At 34.1% G+C, this 19,441-nt stretch overlaps 2 protein-coding genes across 2 annotated transcripts; both read left to right on the forward strand.

Annotated features, from left to right (window-relative positions):
- Positions 1-682: 682 nt before the first annotated feature.
- LOC144556835 (uncharacterized) lies at positions 683-3,487 on the forward strand. The gene is made up of 2 exons (XM_078305301.1): positions 683-809; positions 1,338-3,487. Exon 2 carries the CDS (start codon positions 1,428-1,430, stop codon positions 3,141-3,143), a length of 1,716 nt encoding a protein of 571 aa, XP_078161427.1. The 5' UTR covers positions 683-809; positions 1,338-1,427; the 3' UTR covers positions 3,144-3,487.
- A 5,522-nt stretch (positions 3,488-9,009) lies between these two features.
- Positions 9,010-13,076, forward strand: LOC144556843 (uncharacterized). Its single transcript, XM_078305319.1, has 2 exons — positions 9,010-9,321; positions 11,019-13,076. The coding sequence occupies exon 2, from the start codon at positions 11,193-11,195 to the stop codon at positions 12,807-12,809; it is 1,617 nt and encodes a 538-aa protein (XP_078161445.1). The 5' UTR covers positions 9,010-9,321; positions 11,019-11,192; the 3' UTR covers positions 12,810-13,076.
- Positions 13,077-19,441: the final 6,365 nt, after the last annotated feature.

Genomic DNA, 19,441 nt, shown 5'->3' on the forward strand with positions numbered 1-19,441 from the left:
CTCTGAAATGCAAGAATGAAAAAGTTCTCTTCAACCATGGTAACACCTTTTGCCCTCCTATGCTGGTTCCTTTATAGGTGACTTTTCAGATATTATGGTGACTTTGGTTTTTTTTTTTTTTTTTTTTTTCTCAAATTCTGTTAATTCGGTGTCCCGTATTTGGTACTGCACTTGTGTGATTTAGGAGTCCTCTAACCGTGCGCGTAAGTTGCTTGATAAAATGTCCCAAAGTCCAAAGAGATATTACTGTACGGATTCAATTTTGTGAACCTTTCTGTTTTGAAGTATCATTTAGATTTCATTTCCCAAATGGGTAAATAACAAATAAAACCAATTAATTGCAGTTGTGAAGTTTGATTTTTTAGGAAGGAAATAGGGGTTTAGGTTATGAACCACAACAACCAGTTTAGTAAGGTTGAATACAAAAAAAATAAGAGAATGAGAGAACACTAAGAGTACCATTCTGAGGGATACATCTATAGTTGTATTTATTTCAATATGTACTAGCTTATGAGTTATTAGGGTTCAGATAGTTCTTAGGATCTGTGCAGGTTATCTCACAACATCTAAACTTAGTTTTAATGTTACAAGCATAATGGTGGTATTATATTTTAACGAATCATGTAAAGGCAATTTATTATTAGATCAAATATTTTCTTAAACAAAATTTCTTTATGAGCAGGTTACAAGACCAGTTCCAATCAAGCACAGTTATCTCAGGTCGTTTTGAGCTGATCAAGTTTGTACCGGCATGTACTGGTCATCACTTTGCATGCGCAGTATCTGCTGCCACAGATCCAATTTGTAAGGTTAATTTTGATCATTAGATTTCTATCATTTAATTATCTCCAGTAGGAGTAATTGGTTTGTTGGGTCATAAATTAGGCTGGTTATTATAATCCTTATTCGTAATTTGTGAGAGGCATCGACTCTGGTATTTGTTCACTCATACCAAACCTGTATGCCTCACCTTTATAGTATGGTATAGGAATTATTTCTAAGATCCTCAATATAGCACCAACTTGTAAATTTGGCAAAAAACAGTTGTAAGGTCAATTTTGAACCTCTGGTTGGTAATTTTTGTCGTCTTCTTAAAGAATAAAGAGTAATTAGTTTGTTGGGGCCATAAATTCGGCTGGTGTTCCAATGTTTATTTGTAATTATGAGATGCATCAACTCTCTTATTGGTCAAGCTGTATCATTTCTATTTCTAGAGGCCTGAGCTTCTTACTATGGTATCAGGAATTATAGTTTAGATCCTAAATTGTATCCAGTAGTTAATTGTAGCCTAATAGCATGGTAGCTGATCTGATTGAAATCGTGCTTGTCAATACCAGGTTGTAAAATTAAAAAGTGACTTCACTACCGATCTTGCACCTGAATGAACCATCTCCAACTGGAGTTGTGACCATTTCAAATACACCTCCATGGGGATTCGCCAATTGGAGCTGGCTGTAAAAGAACGCTGTCGGTCGGGCACTCTTACTATTAAAGATGCTCTTCAATTTTTCGACCGCTTGCTGGCTGCTAAGAGCCCGACACCATCCATCTATTCATTTAATCATCTGTTTCAGGCCTTAATTCGCATGAAGAACTCAAACAACCATTATGCAGTTGTCTTTTCACTCTTTAACCGCTTGACCCAATCTAGAAGGGTCTCACCGTCACCCAATGTCGTTACCTATACTATGTTGATTGACTACTGTACTCGAATGAATCGGCCTGGACTTGGGTTGATTTTCTTTGGACGGTTCATTAGGCAGGGCCAGAGAGGTGATGCTTACTTCTTCAATTCGCTACTCAAGGGCCTCTGTTCTGAGAATAGGATTAGTGAGTCCGTAGCCATGGTGTTGAACAAAATGCCTAAGCTGGGATGCAGACCTTACGTGATCTCCTACAGCATTGTTATTGATGGCCTTTGTAAAGAAGGCGCAATTAGTAAAGCATTTAGTTTGTTTGACCAAATGATTTCAAAGGGTACTACACCAAATGTATTTACGTACAGCTCATTAATTGACGGTCTTTGTAAAGAAGGGGCAATTAGTAAAGCATTTAGTTTGTTTGAGCGAATGCTTTCAGAGGGTATTGCGCCAAATGTAGACACATACAGCTCACTGATTAATGGCCTGTGCAAGAAAGGTGATACTGAGAAGGCAGAGGAACTGTTGTCCGACATGGTTTCTAAAAGACTTCAACCTGATGTGGTGACCTATAATACTCTCGTGGATGGGTTGTGCAAGAAAGGGCAATTGGGCAAGGCAGTGAAAATGCTCCAGTCCATGGTTTCTGAAGGACATGATCCCACTGTTGTGACTTATAATACCATCATAAATGAACTTTGCAGGCAGGGGGAAACTGAAAACGCAGAAGAGTTGCTATGTAATATGATTTCTAGAGGTACAAATCCTAATGTTCGAACCTATAATACTCTTATAGATGGGCTTTGCAAGATGAACAAATCAGAAAAGGCAAAGAAGTTACTAAATGAGATGGTTTCAAAGGGAATATCGCCTGACACTGTGACATGCAATATAATTGTGGATGCAGTTTGCAAGAGGGGGGAACCTGACAGGGCAGAGAAACTATTGTATGATATGCTTGATCAAGGTGCCACACCTAATCTTATCACATATACTAGTGTTATAAATGGATATTCTAAGCTAGGCTGTTGGAAAGAATCGATTAGGGTTTTCAAGGATATGATTGATCGAGGCTTTTTGCCGAATGAGGTTACTTATGGATCAATGATGGATTCGTTGTGCAAACAAGGCCAAAGCAAGGAAGCTGAAAAGTTGCTTGATTTAATGGTAAGGGGAGGTATAAAACCAGGTGTTGTATCGTATCGATTTTTACTTCTCGGCTATGTAAATGATGGCAATATTGATGATGTGATGAATATCCTAGATAGAATGCTGCTCAATCATGTAGCACCAGATCTCTCTACTTACACTTCCTTGCTCAAAGCATATGCTAAGAGCAGAAAAGTAGACGCAACTTTGAGTGTGCTGAATAGAATGAAGCAAGAAGGGTTGAAACCCGATGTAGCTGCCTCTGCACCGGTTTTAGAACTGCTTTTGAAAATGGGACGAGATGATGATGCGAGAAATCTCATGGAGCAGACAATTAGTAAGACAAATGATTGAAGTGCTGAGTTTGGTTGAAGATTGCTTTTTTGAATTTGGGTAATCATTTTATGTACTTTGGGCATTTTATAACTCTGTTTAACTGAAGGGCTTGTACTGCTCTGCTGCATATTACTCTCTTAACAGATTTAGTTGATGTTTAATTCTCTTTAAAATGATCTTTGAGCCATTATTTTATTTGACCAGCCAATGTATCTCATCCTCCCAACTTATATTTTATATTCTATAAATTGGGTTCATTGTGTGCGATCCCCTACAAGTTAACATAATAAAGAGGGCTCCAATTAAACGTTGGTATTTGCCAACTAAGCAAACGCGGGTCAATATGATCTGTTGTATGGTCAATGCCACTGGGTCTCTTAGTAAGTACTGCAGAGACATTTTATTACAAGTTGTGGTAGAAATGAGACTTTGTGAAACATTTGTCCAATTTGATTGTTGTACTTTAGTTTTTACCTTTGGTTGTTGAACATTTTGTTAGCCTTTTGACTTAAAATATGCTTTTTTGTAACTTCTGCATCCTTGGAAGGAATATGTTTGCTAATTAAGTTATTTATTGTTTTAATGTGTGCTTTCTATTTACTTGATTATGCTTGGAATGAGCCAGCTAGTATTTGCTGTTTAATATTGCTTTGTTATGTTGTGCTTACAATGGGAAGCGTCTTTAAAAATTATGGACTTGTCATATTTAGGTAAAATCCGATTCGATTTGCTTTGGACGGCTTGGGTTTTTTCTTTGGAGGACTTGGCCTTTATGAATTTTACACTGGTTTACATTTCGAAAGTATGTACAAGTGCAATTTTTTTAATTTACTTTGGAGGGCAAGGTTTTTTGAATTTGCTTTTTGAATTTGTTGTTTTATGTTTCAGAATTTTGCACTGTTTCACACTTGAGTAGCTGGTTGCCTTAAGATTTGGAATCCATTCCTCTTTGGTGCTGAACTCAGCATAACTTGCCTTTTGATCCAATTTACGTGCTGATACCGCTGGTACCACTATTATTAGCTAGATGAGAAGGGTTTAATGTGTTTGAGTTATAAACCACTTAAGATTCATGTTATTGTTGTCAGTCTTAGTTGATATGGTACGAGGTGCCTTATAGTACTGACTAAAGTCTTCACCTGTGAAAGATGCCCTTGGTCTTCCTCCCAATAGTCTCTTATAAAAAATCACTACTGGTTTTTTCGTCTTATTTAATTGTACTCGTGTGAATTACTAGAGAATGCTTCTTAATATGATGATATATATATGCCAGAAAAGTATTTAGGGGGCCTAGTACTGCAGGACAGAAGTTAAAAGCTGTTTTTTTCATGTGGGTCCTTCCCTTTTTCTTGAGTGTAATTTGGCTGTTATTTTGGTTTATAGTTTCTGACAGTTTGATAATGGAAAATGGTGTAATTTTAAAATGTGTGCATCAAATTGTTTTTGATGGTTGAAACTATAAATTTCTTCATCTTTATTTTTGCATTAAGTTCCTTCATCTTTATTTATAAATTCTTTCATCCTCCGAATTATGCATTGTTCTGGGCATCTCAATTTTCCTCAGAAGGGGACAACTTTGTGTGGCATACAGTGAAGTGATGAGTAGAATAAAGCATTCGCACGGGTTCGAATAAGTTGTTTGAAATTTAAGACTTTGTTCCACTAGAAATTGAGGAACTAATTAACTTATGTATAGTATTATTTGTAATTTCCTTACATTTACATAATGTTGATTCTTTCGTGGGTTAGTTTGAATGGATGATAGAAATTTCATAAACATATATATGTCATCTCCAAATAAATCTATGTAATGTAATTAACTGTAAATTAACAAATAATTCAAGAGTGTTAAAAATTGCACATAATTATATATAAACGGAGCTATGCTAAAGTGTTAAAAATTATTCGAGTAAAAAATAAGAAAAAAAAATGATAGTTTTGAGTTTAAATTTAAAACGTATAATTTATTTCTTCGAATTACTGTACTTGACTATTTTGTTAGAATCTTTATGTGGCATTAGCTTTGTTGTTAAACATATAGCAGGTGGTGAGGACTAAAAGTATTGCTTTGAACTTTCGATTGGCATTGACTTGCTATACATGTGATTTGTGCGCATATGTATTTGAGCACGTGCCCGGTGCCTCGCGTGGCTTGTCTTGCAAGAGTAGTAGGACACGTGTCGCTTGGCAGCGAAAGTAGCGTTTTGAATTTCTGTGGCACAAACTTTACAAATTATACGCAACATGAATTATTTCTGAGATTACCACTTGACTTTTGCTAAAAACATATATTGAACTTGAAAATTAATTAACAATCGGCAGAAATTAGTTCAATTCACAGTAAATTTCTCAAATATTAGTTCATTATTTTTGAAGTGTCCTTGAATTTAGAAGACATGATTCCCAGTTTCAACATTAAATTAACATTTCGCAATAATTTTTTTACCTGTCTAGTATAACAGATGCCTATATTTTATAATAGAAGCGGTGTATTAGTTTTAATCAAATGTTTTTGAGGTTATATTATAAAAAGTACAAAATAAATTAGGATTCAAACTATTAGTTATTTTCTTTTGTATGTGTTTTGAGGTGATCATGTCTTTTAAGTTGAGGTAATGCAATATTTATGTGAAAGCATCGTAAAAGTATTTTCTGGTCATCAAAACATAATGTTTGTACATACATGATATAAACAATATAAATGTAATGATAATTGAATATGTTGTGATGATCTATTTATATGAAACATCAAAATCCAATCATTCTTGCATAAATATGGAATCATATTATTTCAAATTCAATTCTTGCCAACTTTTAAGATATTAGAGACAATCAATTTAGAAAGTAACCATTACAGATATGACAGTGCTAAATCATGTCAAGCCGAAAGTTAATCCATCTATATATTAAATTTTTTTATTTTATTAATTATAACATTCTGCATATTATGGTTAGTTGTCAACAAAATGAGAATTATATACTTAAGGAAAAAGCGTTTTTGAATCTACTATTCAATCTGATGGTTCTAGGAACAGACGTGAGAATTTTGGCAGTCCATGTTCTGTTATAATTTGGCAGTCCATATTCAATCTAATACTAAACAGTATTAAATTTGAGTTGTAAGGCAGATAATTAAGTTGATATATCTACTTAAGAAAAATAATTCCGTAAGCCTTGTAGTACGTCTATACAGGCCTATACAATTTGTACAAATCTCTCTTATAAAAAAGGAAAAAAATATTAATTAGTTTGTAATTAAATCGATCGACCGTACGTCAGACCATTCGTAAGTCATAAATAGTTCAGTAAAGATCCGACAAAAACAGTTAACTTTGATTGTTTGTTTATAATTGAGTTGTTTGTTGACCATGGTCAAAGTCAAGGTATTTCTTTTTCTTTTTCTTTTTTCCTTTTAATGCCATCCATATTATATTTTTGCGAGATTGACGGATAAAAAAAGAACTTCTAACTCGTGACTTGTTCGATCGAGATCAGTTCAAAATGAACTAATTATTATTAATCAGTTCGTTTTGATTCAAATTTGTTATATCACGAGTTCAGTTTAAATCAAACTCAACTCGGTTCGTTCCTCAGTCGTTGTAAGAAAATTATGAAGCCTTTTTCTTTTTGACTCTTCCATTGTAATTTTTTATGTTAATTATGAAACTCGTTGTAAAAAGAAAATAATTCTCATTGGCTTATAATGTAAGTCAGTAAAATTCTTTGATCTATGCATGACTCATTACAGTACCTCGTGATTAGTTTGGCTACAACCTAACTCAACTTGGCTTTTTCGGACATGAGCCAGGTCCAAATTTTGTCTAATTTATTCTATTTGACTATATATGTTAGTTGAATAAAATTAGGGTGTGATGTGTTTATCAGGAGGGATTGATGAACATATTTTCAAAACATTAATATCGGATTAATTTCGATTTACGAATCTAAATTATTGAAATTCAAATACTTGTGAGTGATGTATGTGCATGCAAGAATTTTAAACTTTCGAATTTATTTAGTACATAGTTAAACGGTAAAAAAAAATGATGAAAAATCAATACATAAAATAATAATAAAAAATTCATAAAATTTTCATTGTTTTGACTACTTGACCATATGCTAAATAAATTCAAAACTTAAAAAAATTTGCATGTACATGTATCACTCACGAAGTATAGGGATTTCAACGGTTTAGATTTATAGTTCGAAGTCAATTCGATATTCTTTTGAAGGTGTGCTCACTAACTCCTCTTGGTGACCACATCACACTCTAGTTTTGTTCTATGTTCGTTTACAACTCTACAAATTACTGTACTTTTACAAAGACAGACATTTAGCCATTTAAAAAAAAAAAAAAGGTGACGATTAAATTTTCAAACTTTAAATATTTATAAAAAAATAAATGCATACATTTAATTATACCAAATTATATGTGCTACGTACGCTTCATGCTCAATCTGCGCGCACATATATTTTTTGTTTCTTTATCTTGGAATTTTGTTTTTTTTGCCGGTTATTATCGATTTGTGGTAATTAGAAATGAAATAAGTTTGTTATATTCTAATTCAGACATATAAAAACACTTGCACAGAGTAATATTTCTACATTACCCATTTCACATTGTGTTTGAGAACAATTAATATATCGAATAACAAAATCAAACAATTAAGGTAAATAAATCAAGTATTTGGAAATACAAACGTACGTCTGCCTCCATTTCAATTTTAGCATGAAGCGAGAACAACTTTGTTAATACCTTTACCCACCGTTTAAATTCATGCATCGAATGCAAAACAATGAACTAGATTATGAAATTCTAGCATAAATACAGAATCTGAATTGATGATACGTGCAGTGAGTTCTCTAAATTAAAAAGATTAAATGGATTCTTCAAATTGATAGACTAATAATCAAATTTTACTTAATTTAATTATTATTCAATGGTATGTAAGTAACTATTAAGCTCAAACTGTTCAAATTTTAAATCATTTAATTACGATAAAATGTACATCAAATCTCATCATTTATTATAAACATAATACATATTTATTTTCTTAGATCAAATCTAAACATAATACATATTATTTAGAGGTAATCTCGTATCCGTATCTGTTATAATTTTTCGGATACAAATAGTCTCGGATACGGATACGGATACGGATACGGATCGGATATTAAATGTTACGGATACGGATTGGATATCGGACGGATACGGATATTTTTCATAATTAGCTTGTTAGTTACAAAACATTTATTATATTATTAAAATATTAGTCACTAATTATGTCATAGTGTTATACTGTTCATCAAAATATATATCTATATGCAATTTAATAAATTATTTCGTACAATATGTAATTTAATAAATCAATTTAAGAACATATATCACATTTGTTGTGGTTTAAAGTGTTAACGGTCGGATACGGATAGTTAAATGTCTTACCATATTCGTATCCATTATAATTTTTCGGATACGGATACAGATATGGATAATCTCAGATACAGATATGGATCAGATAATTTAAGTACTTTTTCGGATTCGGATTCGGACGAAATCAGATATTATCCGATCCGTTTACACCCCTAATCCGATCCCTTAACGAGTTGATAGTTTGATACCACCTGAAGTCAATCGAATTTTGAGTTTAGATCCGGACCGTTAAATCTCTTTTGGCACAACCGGATTAGCTCAACATTTAATCGAACAGTTGGGATCTGATCGTAAAACTTGAAATACTCTTGAAATTTTGTGGTATCACCATATGGACCTATTCTATTAGACCGTAACCAGAACCAAGAAAGCGGACCCACAATTCAGTAGAGGTTCATCCAAATTGGATGAGATTACCTCTCTACTTCTTCCCCAAATTGGCTTTTCCTTGGTGTTTTGAAATTGGACGAAAGTAGCACTGTACTGTACTTCTCCCACACTGAACTAAATTACTCCCAGTGCCACCGCCGCCTGAGCCTCATTCTCTTCTTCCGAAGCAACTCCTATCTTCCCCTGCTTTCAGCTCATCTCCTCTCTCAACTCTCTCTTGCACTCCAACTGTTTGTCAAAATGCTCCTGAGAAGTATTGTCGCTCCAAACACCATTTTTGTGTAGCCACGCTTCATACTTGTTGTCTAAAGAAGCGCTCTACCTCTTCTTTCAAATCATAGAAGATGGATTATGACTAGGTTCTCTCTAACTGTGGTAAGTGATTCTTTAGGTGCTTTGCATTTAGGCCTCAAATTTAGCACTTTGGTCGATCCTGGTGACTGTGCATGCAAGTTTCTTGGAAAAATGACCGGTCTGGAAGTATCCTTTGCTAATTTTTTCAAATAGATGCTTGGGTACACGACATAAAAGCCAATTGACTACAGTTATGACCCCTATATGTAAATCTGGTAATTAAGTTAAGCATCATCATCCACTACTTATTAAAAAGTTGGGTTAGAGCGAAAATTGGCCGATGTATACTTGTACACACAGCTGATTATTCTTGGGGTGCATTGCAATGTAGTCAACTATATGAGCCACCAACAAATTTAGTCATCAAACGTGCAAAAAATAGGAGAATGAGAGCACACTAGGAATACCATTCTGAGCTAATATTCTTTTTAGTAGTTATTACTTACTATTTGTATTATTTACATGAGGAGGGTTCAAATGCCTCCATTTTTTGTGCCTCCATCATGCCTCCATTTTTTAAAACTTTAATAACTCAAGATTTAAAACTTAAAAGTCAAAATAAAACCGTTAGATGTGATCTATGTTATTTTCTCTATGTGCTCATAAAAAATTATTACATTTCAATTTTATTTTTATGTGAATCAATAAATTCAAAAATCAACATCTAGAAATCATCCAAATTAGTGCATTTTTTACAAGCTCTTGATGATAATCAAAATAAAATTGAAATGTCATAATTTTTTACATGTGCATAGATAAAATGATGTAGATCATATCTAACGGTTTTATTTTGATTTTTAAGTTTTAAATTTTGAATTATTAAAGTTTTAAAAAGTGGAGGCACAAAAAATGGAGGCATTTGAACCCTCCTCTATTTACATATGTACTAGTTGTATGAGCTATTTACATTTCTGAAAGTAATTAGGATTTGTGGTGGTTATCACCCAGGCGCTAAACTTATTTCGAGATTACATGTGTAGTGGTGAAACTATTTTACTTTAATAAATGAATCCATTGTTGGATCAAGCATCTCTTAATTGTGCATAATAATTACTATTATTCTATGAGCAGGTTACACTTCAAGTTTCAACCTAAGACTACCAATTTGGGTTTTTTAGATATTGAGACCGATCAAGTTTTGGCAAGATTGTATTGGCACTCATTTTTTTTTTTTTGCTCTGTTTCAATTTGTAAGGTCAATTTTGAACTTTGATTGCCAATTTTGAACTCCTGAGAGGCATCACTTTTTTAGTATGGTACTAGGAGTTAAACAAAGCTCCAATTTGTCAAGTGAAGAAAAAGCAAACAAAAACAGTCCTTCACTTCTAAAATCTGATTCTTAAAGACAAAGTTTGTTTGATACAGACTACTGGCTTGTTAATTTGTATAAGAGGACTGATCAGAAAACATTAATTTAGGAAATAGGAGTTCCTATTTAGCCTTTTGCTACATTCAGTATGATATATTGTTTTATAGCTTTTAGTCATTGCTTGCTTCTTGATTCTTTAGATCACTTTGCTCGTTCACCAAATCCCTAGAAAGGAAAAATGACCAAAAAGCCCTTCTGGAAGAGTCCAACATGATGCAGTATCTAAAGCGCTCCTAACGCAAAAGGGCATAACCTAACAGTACTCTGTGTGGTAACTATTGTACTGACCTGGAAGACTTGAGCACTTTATGCAAAATCAATTAACCATTCTTTAATTTTTTTTTTTCAGGTAATCCATTGATAAATTATATCACACCTTCAGTAAGGTCCTTGCAGGTGACCTCTCTGGATTTCTGTCCACCCAAGTTAAACAAACAGGTGTATCTGCTCCATATTCTAGAAGCAGTGTTGAAGCTGCCCCCAATCTTACAGTTGTATCTGTCCATTGTAACCATTTCATCCCATGGCCATGGGGACCCGCCAGCTGGAATTACTTGTAAAAGAACGTTATCGATCGGGCACTCTTACTATTAAAGATGCTCTTCAAATTTTTGATCGCTTGCTGGTTGCTAAGAACCCGGCACCATCCATCTATTCCTTTAATCAACTATTTACAGCCTTAACTCGTATGAAGAACTCTAACAACTATTATGCAACTGTCTTTTCACTATTTAACCGCTGGACCCAACCTAGACAGCTCTCACCCTCACCCGATGTTTGTACCTATAGTATCTTGATCAGCTACTGTACCCGAATGAATCACCCGAGACTAGGCTTGGTTTTCTTGGGGCGGTTTATTAAGGGCGGGCAGAGAGCTGAACCTAGCATCTTCAATCCACTACTTAAGGGCCTTTGTTCTGAGAATAGGATTAGTGAGGCCGTAGCCATGGCGTTCGATAAAATGCCAAAGCTGGGTTGCACACCTGACTTGATCATCTACAACACTGTTATTGATGGTCTTTGTAAAGCAGGTGAAGTGAGGAAAGCATTTAGTTTGTTTGACCGAATGCTCTCAAAGGGTATTGCCCCAGATGTAATCACATACAGCTCACTGATTAATGGCCTTTGCAAGGAAGGAGATACTGAGAAGGTAGAGGAACTGCTGTCCTACATGGTTTCTAAAGGAGTTCAACCTGATGTTGTGACCTATACTACTCTCGTGGATGGGTTGTGCAAGAAAAAGCAATTGGGTAAGGCAGTGGAAATCCTCCAGTCCATGGTATCTAAAGGACATAATCCCAATGTTGTGACTTATACTACCATCATAGATGCACTTTGCAAGGAGGGAGAAACTGAAAACGCAGAAGAGTTGCTATGTAATATGATTTCTAGAGGTACAAATCCTGATGTTCATACCTATAGTACCCTGATAGATGGGCTCTGCAAGATGAACAAAATAGAAAAGGCAAAGATGGTGCTAAATGAGATGGTTGCAAAGGGATTATTGCCTGACACGGTCACTTGCACTATAATTGTTGATGCAATTTGCAAGAAGGGAGAACCTGACAGGGCAGAGAAACTATTGTATGATATGCTTGATCATGGTGCCACACCTGATCTTATCACATATAATAGTGTTATAAATGGATATTCTAAGCTAGGCTGTTGGAAAGAGTCAATTAGAGTTTTCAAGGATATGGTTGATCGAGGTTTTTTGCCGGATGAGGTTACTTATGGATCAATGATGGATTCTTTGTGCAAACAAGGACAAAGCAAGGAAGCTGAAAAGTTGCTCGACTTAATGGTAAGGGGAGGTATAAAACCAGGTGTTGTACCATATCGATTTTTACTTCTCGGCTATGTAAATGATGGCAATATTGATGATGTGATGAATATCCTTGATAGAATGCATCTCAATCATGTGGCGCCAGATCTCTTGACTTACACTTCCTTGCTTAAAGCATATGCTAAGATCAGAAAAATCGACTCGGCTATGAGTGTGCTGAACAGAATGAAGCAAGAAGGGGTGAAACCCGATTTAGCTGCCTCTGCTCCAGTATTAGAACTACTTTTGAAAATGGGACGGGATGATGATGCGAGAGATCTCATGGAGCAGACAAGTGGCAAGACAAATGATTGATGTGCCAAATTGGGTCAATGATGGCTTCTTAGAATGTAGATAATTAATTAATGTACTTTGACAGCTCCCTGTGCTATTAACTTTAAAGTTTTTATACTGCTTTGTTGATTATTTTTGTTATAATTTGTAATGTTATTTGGTTATTCTGCATTTAGTTTAATTTTTCTTTGTGATTTCATTGTGTTTTCACTTGCAGTTGTGTTGCATATGGGGGTGTAAACTTATACAATTCGGCTGCTGTAATATTATTTGGTTATTCTGCTTTTTTCCCCTTTCATATTGAGGCCCACAAGTCTCTTGATAGGTATGCAAGCTACAGCTTCTCATGGTCAGACCAGATGTTTGTTATTTACAGATTCCGAGCAACTGGTACATGCTCTTCGTGCTGTAATTTTTGGGTGTCTTTGTAAATATTTGGTGGTGCTGTCCGTGTTTTTCTAGGGGTTTTTAGGTGTCTTTGTATATATTGTGTAGTGCTGTCCTTGGGTTGTAGTTTTCTGCTGAAAATTTTGGTTTTTTGAAGGGTTTTGTTGTAAATTGGGGTCTCAGCTGACATATATGGGGGCTCAGCTATACATTTGGTTTTTCAAGAGGCTTCGCTGTAGATTGGGTTTTCTAGGGGGGTTTCTTGTAAATTGTAGATTGAGGCCTGACCTGATATATGTGTGGTCTTTGCTGTTATTTTTGGTGTTTTAAGGGTTTATATGCAATTTAGAGTCTGGTACGGGAGATGGATGGGATCTATGCAAGGGTTTGTAGTTTGTACTTATAATTGGTACTTGTAGCCTATATTTCTTTGCTGGTTTTTTTATGTGAGTTTTGTTAGTAATTTGGGGTCTGGTACATGATATGATAAGGAATCTGTATAGGGTTCTTTTTGTAAAAGGAGAAGAACTGGTACAAGATTATGGGATCTCTGGAAGTGAACTAAGTTTTGATGATATATTAAATCATCTTAATTACGTATATAACAAATTATAAGATTTTGACTTTATTTCAGTAGCCATTAAAGGAATAATTTAATTTTTGATCTGTTAATTTTATTAGCTCTTGGTGGTACAGTATGTGGGGAATGGATGTTCACTGCGGAGGGACTGAGTTTACTGTGAGGAATGCATGCAGTTCAATCCAGAGGCATTAAACAGTGTAAGTTTTACTCCGATTTAGAGGTACTGGTACAATCTCTAACAAAATCCACAGGCCCTAGTATGTGCAGAGTGACAGGTATATTTTGAAACTATGCAAATTTGGAACTTTCTGACGCGTTATTCAGGCTTCTTATGTCACTACGTACGTGTAAAGGGCTGTTTCTCAAAAAAAAAAAAAAACACAACTAGAGGCCTCTAGAGCAAATACATCTATAATATTAAATAACTAAGGTCAGTATCTTCCGATAAGCCAAACAATTTTTTTTATATTTATTCAAGGGAACTTTTTTTAGTTTTCTTGCTTCAGAACATTGCATTAATGAGATTTGCATAAAGCTCAATAACAGCTCCACGAACTCTCTCTATTTTTTCAAAGAAAATCACTGAAGTGGAAATTGTGTAGCATAGTATGCAGTGGGTCGAATTATATAGACAATGGTCCATTGAATAAATTGGGTGCACAATTGGCCGTTCTTTTTATAGATTTGACAAAAGATGGTTATATCAATTAAGCTTTTCGAATATATAATTAAATTTGTTGTTAAATCGTTTTATGGAGCCCCTAGCATGGATTAAACAAAATATATGTTGTTCTCAAATGAAGTTTAAAATTAAAGCATTTAAATCAATTTCACCGTTAAGTGACACCTCATGTTAAATTCCTGTAAAAATATTTATAAAAATCTTGATTTCAATGCAGATTGTGAAAAATATGATGTACTAAATTAATATCATGAGTGACCGAAATCCAAATATTCCATGAAAATTGACCCATTTACTTAGTTGCATAATTAAACTCCAACTAATAAATAGAAAATTGAGATTATTAATTGAGATTTTGCTGAGTAGGTGCTAATTTCAAATCCAATGAAGCTTTGCATTGAGATTTTATAGAGACAATAAAATGCGAGTGCGCGTATCCTCTGAGATATCTCAACTTTTGCGTGACCGACGTGTCCGGTGCCTATTCGGAGGTGATGTAGGGGTCAAAATTATGTATGCTTTGAGATTCGTGCAGAACATATTTAAATGGTTGGGATTTTCCATAAAGTCACGCAAAGTTTGAGATATCTCAGAGGATACGAATTCATAAAATGCTGGTATCAATACACTGATACCAAGAAGATACCACCAATCACAGTTAGGGACGAATTCTTCAAGTAATATTTCTCTGTGTAGCACATAAAAGGAACAATATTATAAGAAATAAATTTTAATTATTTAGTTGCAATGAGAAAAAATAGCATTATTTTTGTTAATTTTTGCTCAAATAGTAATTTAAAGCGCATAATATTTCATGACTAGTTAAAATGATAGATCATTTCTTAACAATCATCTACTGATTATTTATGTAGTGTGTCATAAAGTAATATTTTGATTATTATCTATTTTTTATGTTCAAAGTTTACTAATATTAAATTGTGTAATAAAGCAAACGCACTCTGAACTCAAAAGAAAAATATTATAAAAGAAACACAAAAGGACCCATAGAGTGGAATCATGCGGGTACAAATTTCATCTTTAATTTTTAAGATGATGCATTACATCCATTTCCAATTTACAAAATGATCCAAAAAAACACAAATTTCCATCGAACTTGAAGATTTTTTCATGAAAACTCAAATTTTCATAAAAAAATCCAATTTTTTTTTTTTTTGAAAAAAAAAATCACTAAGTTTTCAGAGTTAAGTTTTGTGTAATTGTGTGAATCTTGTCATGGTAAAAAAGTTATAAAACAAGAAAACTAACACTATCTAAATTTCCATTAGACTTCAAGAGAAATCTCTCTATATTATGCATCTTAAATTAAATTGGCTGTCTTGAAATTTCAACGGCTGAGATTGATTGATCTTAATTCGGATTGAATCTGAACCCTCAAATCAAATAATATACCTTCTTTTGATTAAATACATTCTTTATAAATGTAGAAGTCTACATTTAGTTCAAATTGGACCCGTCACATATATAGCCACACATATTACCACACGCATTTTCGCTCTGCACCGTTGAATTTGAGTCAAAAATCGTGCAGATTAAATCGAACGAGTCTAATTTTTTTCGCTGGAACTCGAGCGCTGCGCTTCTTCTCTTCTCTATCCTAGATCCAATCTGCGCCGCCTCTTCTTCACATCCCTTCTCTTCGTTGCGCCTCTTTCTCCTATGTTGCTTTTTTTCCTCCCTCAGCACCTCCTTATTTCTCTCGTGCGCCTCCTGCTCCGTCGACAAGTCAGAAGAAGGTTAAGGAATAGGTCCTCCCTCTCTCGCGCTCCTCTTTCCTTGGTTCTCTTCTTGGTCCGCCAAGCTCGCACCAGGTCCGCCCAGACAGTTCATCCCCCCCCCCCCCTCTCTCTCTCTCTCGAACCTTCTTCTTTTCTAAATTTCTTTCTCAAATTAATTATGATGCTCAGATGGTGGCATGGATTTCCAGTGACTCTAATTAGGCTCTGCAGTTTGCTTCTTTTGGCCACAATTGCTCTTCTGGTGGCATAGACTATGTTATTTTGTGGTGATGACTGTTTTCAGCTACTACTTGCATGTTCTTATTATGCTTTTGTTGTTTTGTTTTTTTTGTTGCTTGGTTGGTGAACCTTATGTTGCTTTTATGTTTGTTTTGTAAAACTCTATGTTTCATGGCAATGAAACGGGCTTAGGCCTTTTTTTTTAAAAAAAAAACTGGCCAATATGATGTGTTCTATTATCAATGCCACTGGATGCCTCAGTAAGCACTAGAGAAGCGTTTTGTTACAAGTTGTAGTAGAAATGAGACTAACAGTTTTGAAGTTTAAATTTAAAATGTAGAATTTATTTCTTTGAATTACTGTACTTGACTATTTTGTTAGAATCTTTCCGTAATGTAAACTTTGTTGTCAAACATATAGCAGGTCAGGATTAAAAGTATTGTTTTGAACTTTTGATTGGCATTGAGTCATTGACTGATAGGGTGAAGACATGCCGCTTGGTAGCGAAAGTGGGCTTTGAATTTCTGTGGCATAAAATTAACAAATTGTACGCTACATGAATTATTTTTGAGATTACTCTCCCTCTCTGTATGCACTTGACTTCTGCTGAAAAATATTGAACTTGCAAATTAATTAACAATTACCATAAATTAGATCAATTCACACTAAATTGCTCAAAATTAGTTCATTATTTTTGCAGTGTCCTTGAATATAGAAGAAATAATTTCCAATTTCAACATTAAATTAGCCTTTTGCAATAATTTTTCTACATGTCTAGTATATCAGATGCCTACATTTTATAATAGAAACGGTGTATTAGTTATAATCAAACGTTTTTGAGGTTGTATTATAAAAAGTACAAAATAAATTAGAATTCAAACTATTAGTTATTTTCTTTTGTACTTGTTGGAAAGGTAGAGGCTACCATAGTCCGGTAGATAGAAAAAATATTATGTTGCCCTAGTTTCGGACTTCAATTGGAGGTCATGTGAATATGATGGTGTACTCCATGTATATATAAAATAATCCCTTTAAAAAGATACTTAAGCACACTTTTAAAATAAATAAAATAATTCATTTAATTGTTTCTATTCTATTCATTTAATTGACTCTTTCATTGTAATTTTTTGTGTTTATTATAAAACTCATTATAAAAAAAAAAATGTCTCTTTGGCTTATATAACATAAGTCAGTAAAATTCTTTGATCTATGCATGACTCATTACAGTAGCTCGTGATTAGTTTGGCTACAACCTAACTCAACTTGGTTTTTTGGTGGACATGAACCAGGTTCAAATTTTGTCTAATTCTATTTGCCTATATATGTTTGTTGAACAAAATTAGAGTGTAATGTGCTCATCTGGAGAGATTGATGAGCACATTTCCAAAGAAACTAATATCAAATTAATTTTGATTTACGAATCTAAATTGTTGAAATTCAAGTACTTGCGAGTGATTTATGTACCAACTCCTCTTGATGACCACATCACACTTTAATTTTGTTCTATGTTCGTTTACAGCTCTACAAATTACTGTACTTTTACAAAGGCAGACATTTAGCCATTTATTACAAAAGGTGAAGATTAAATTTTCAAACTTTAAATATTTATAAAAAAAATAAATGCATACATTTAATTATACCAAATTAAATGTGTTACGTACGCTTCATGCTCAATCTGCGCGCACACATATATTTTTTGTTTCTTTATCTTGGATTTTTTTTTTTTGCCGGTTATTATGGTAATTAGAAATGAAATAAGTTTGTTATATTCTAATTCAGACATATAAAAACACTTGGACAGAGTAATATTTCTACATTACCCATTTCACATTGTGTTTGAGAACACCATGCAGATTATGACGTTAAATTAATATATCAAATAACAAAATCAAACAATTAAGGTAAAAAAAATCAAGTATTTAACTTATAAGGAAAAAATGGTGTAATTTGAGATGTATAGTGGTCAGAGCAGCATTGAATTAATACACTTTTGATTTGATATTCTGATTATCTTATTGGTAAATGGCAATCTCACAATTTTAATTAACTACAATTGATTTTACAATTAATTATTAGGCAATAAAAAGTGATGGAATTTCGCATTAACTTGCATGTTATAAGGATTACGGTGAGATGCGTACAAGTATTATATTTGTAATACTCAAGTTTCAGAATTTTTATTTTCTTAAACGGGCTGAATTTTGAGGATTTGAGACGGCCCGTTTTATCTTCTTCTCTATTGAGAAATCCGTTTGTTTAGCCCTGACTCCTGACCCAGACGGATTGATCTCTGTCATAGTGTCATCCCTCTCTTGCTCTCACACACACCTCCCGCTCCAACTCTACAGTCTCTACTCCCTCTTCGCCGCCTCTCTCTATTCTACTCACCCTAACTCCCTCCCTCCCTCTTCGCCACCTCTCTCGACTCAACTCTCAACTCTCAACTCTCCCGTGTGCCGTCTCTCCTCTATCGCGAAAAGCAAAAGCAAAAGCAAAACTAAATTAAATGTTAAATGTTGCAGTCGCCGGGCTGAGGGAGAGGCGTTAGATCAAGAACTTCCTTTGATCGATTATCTTCATACTGGTACAAGTCATTTTTTTTCTCTTATTTTGGGTTTTGACTGGAACCCTATAACTGAGCATAAATCATTATCAAATCAGCTCTTAAAAGTGTCAAGGAATTCAATTTATTTCTTAGTATGGTCTGATAATTTCTGACCAATTTAGTAATGGTATTACCAGAAGCCTGCAACTTGCCACTGAAAAGGAAACAACTGCAGTCTAACAATTCATTGCGAAGCTGCTACAAATGTCAATTTGCATAGTAGAGGCTACAGGCTTATTAATTTGTATAAGAGAATTAACTGATTAGAAAAAAATAATTTATTGTTTTCAAGCTTTTAGTCATTTGTTGTTTCTTTAATCTTTAGAACACTTTGCTTATTCACCAAATCCCAGCAAGAATAATGGCCAAAAAGCCCTTCTGGTAGAGTACGACTTGAACTTTCCTGCCCTTTATAACACC

Source organism: Carex rostrata, chromosome 7, assembly GCF_964058835.1.
Source record: "Carex rostrata chromosome 7, lpCarRost1.2, whole genome shotgun sequence".
Taxonomy (NCBI): Eukaryota; Viridiplantae; Streptophyta; class Magnoliopsida; order Poales; family Cyperaceae; genus Carex; species Carex rostrata.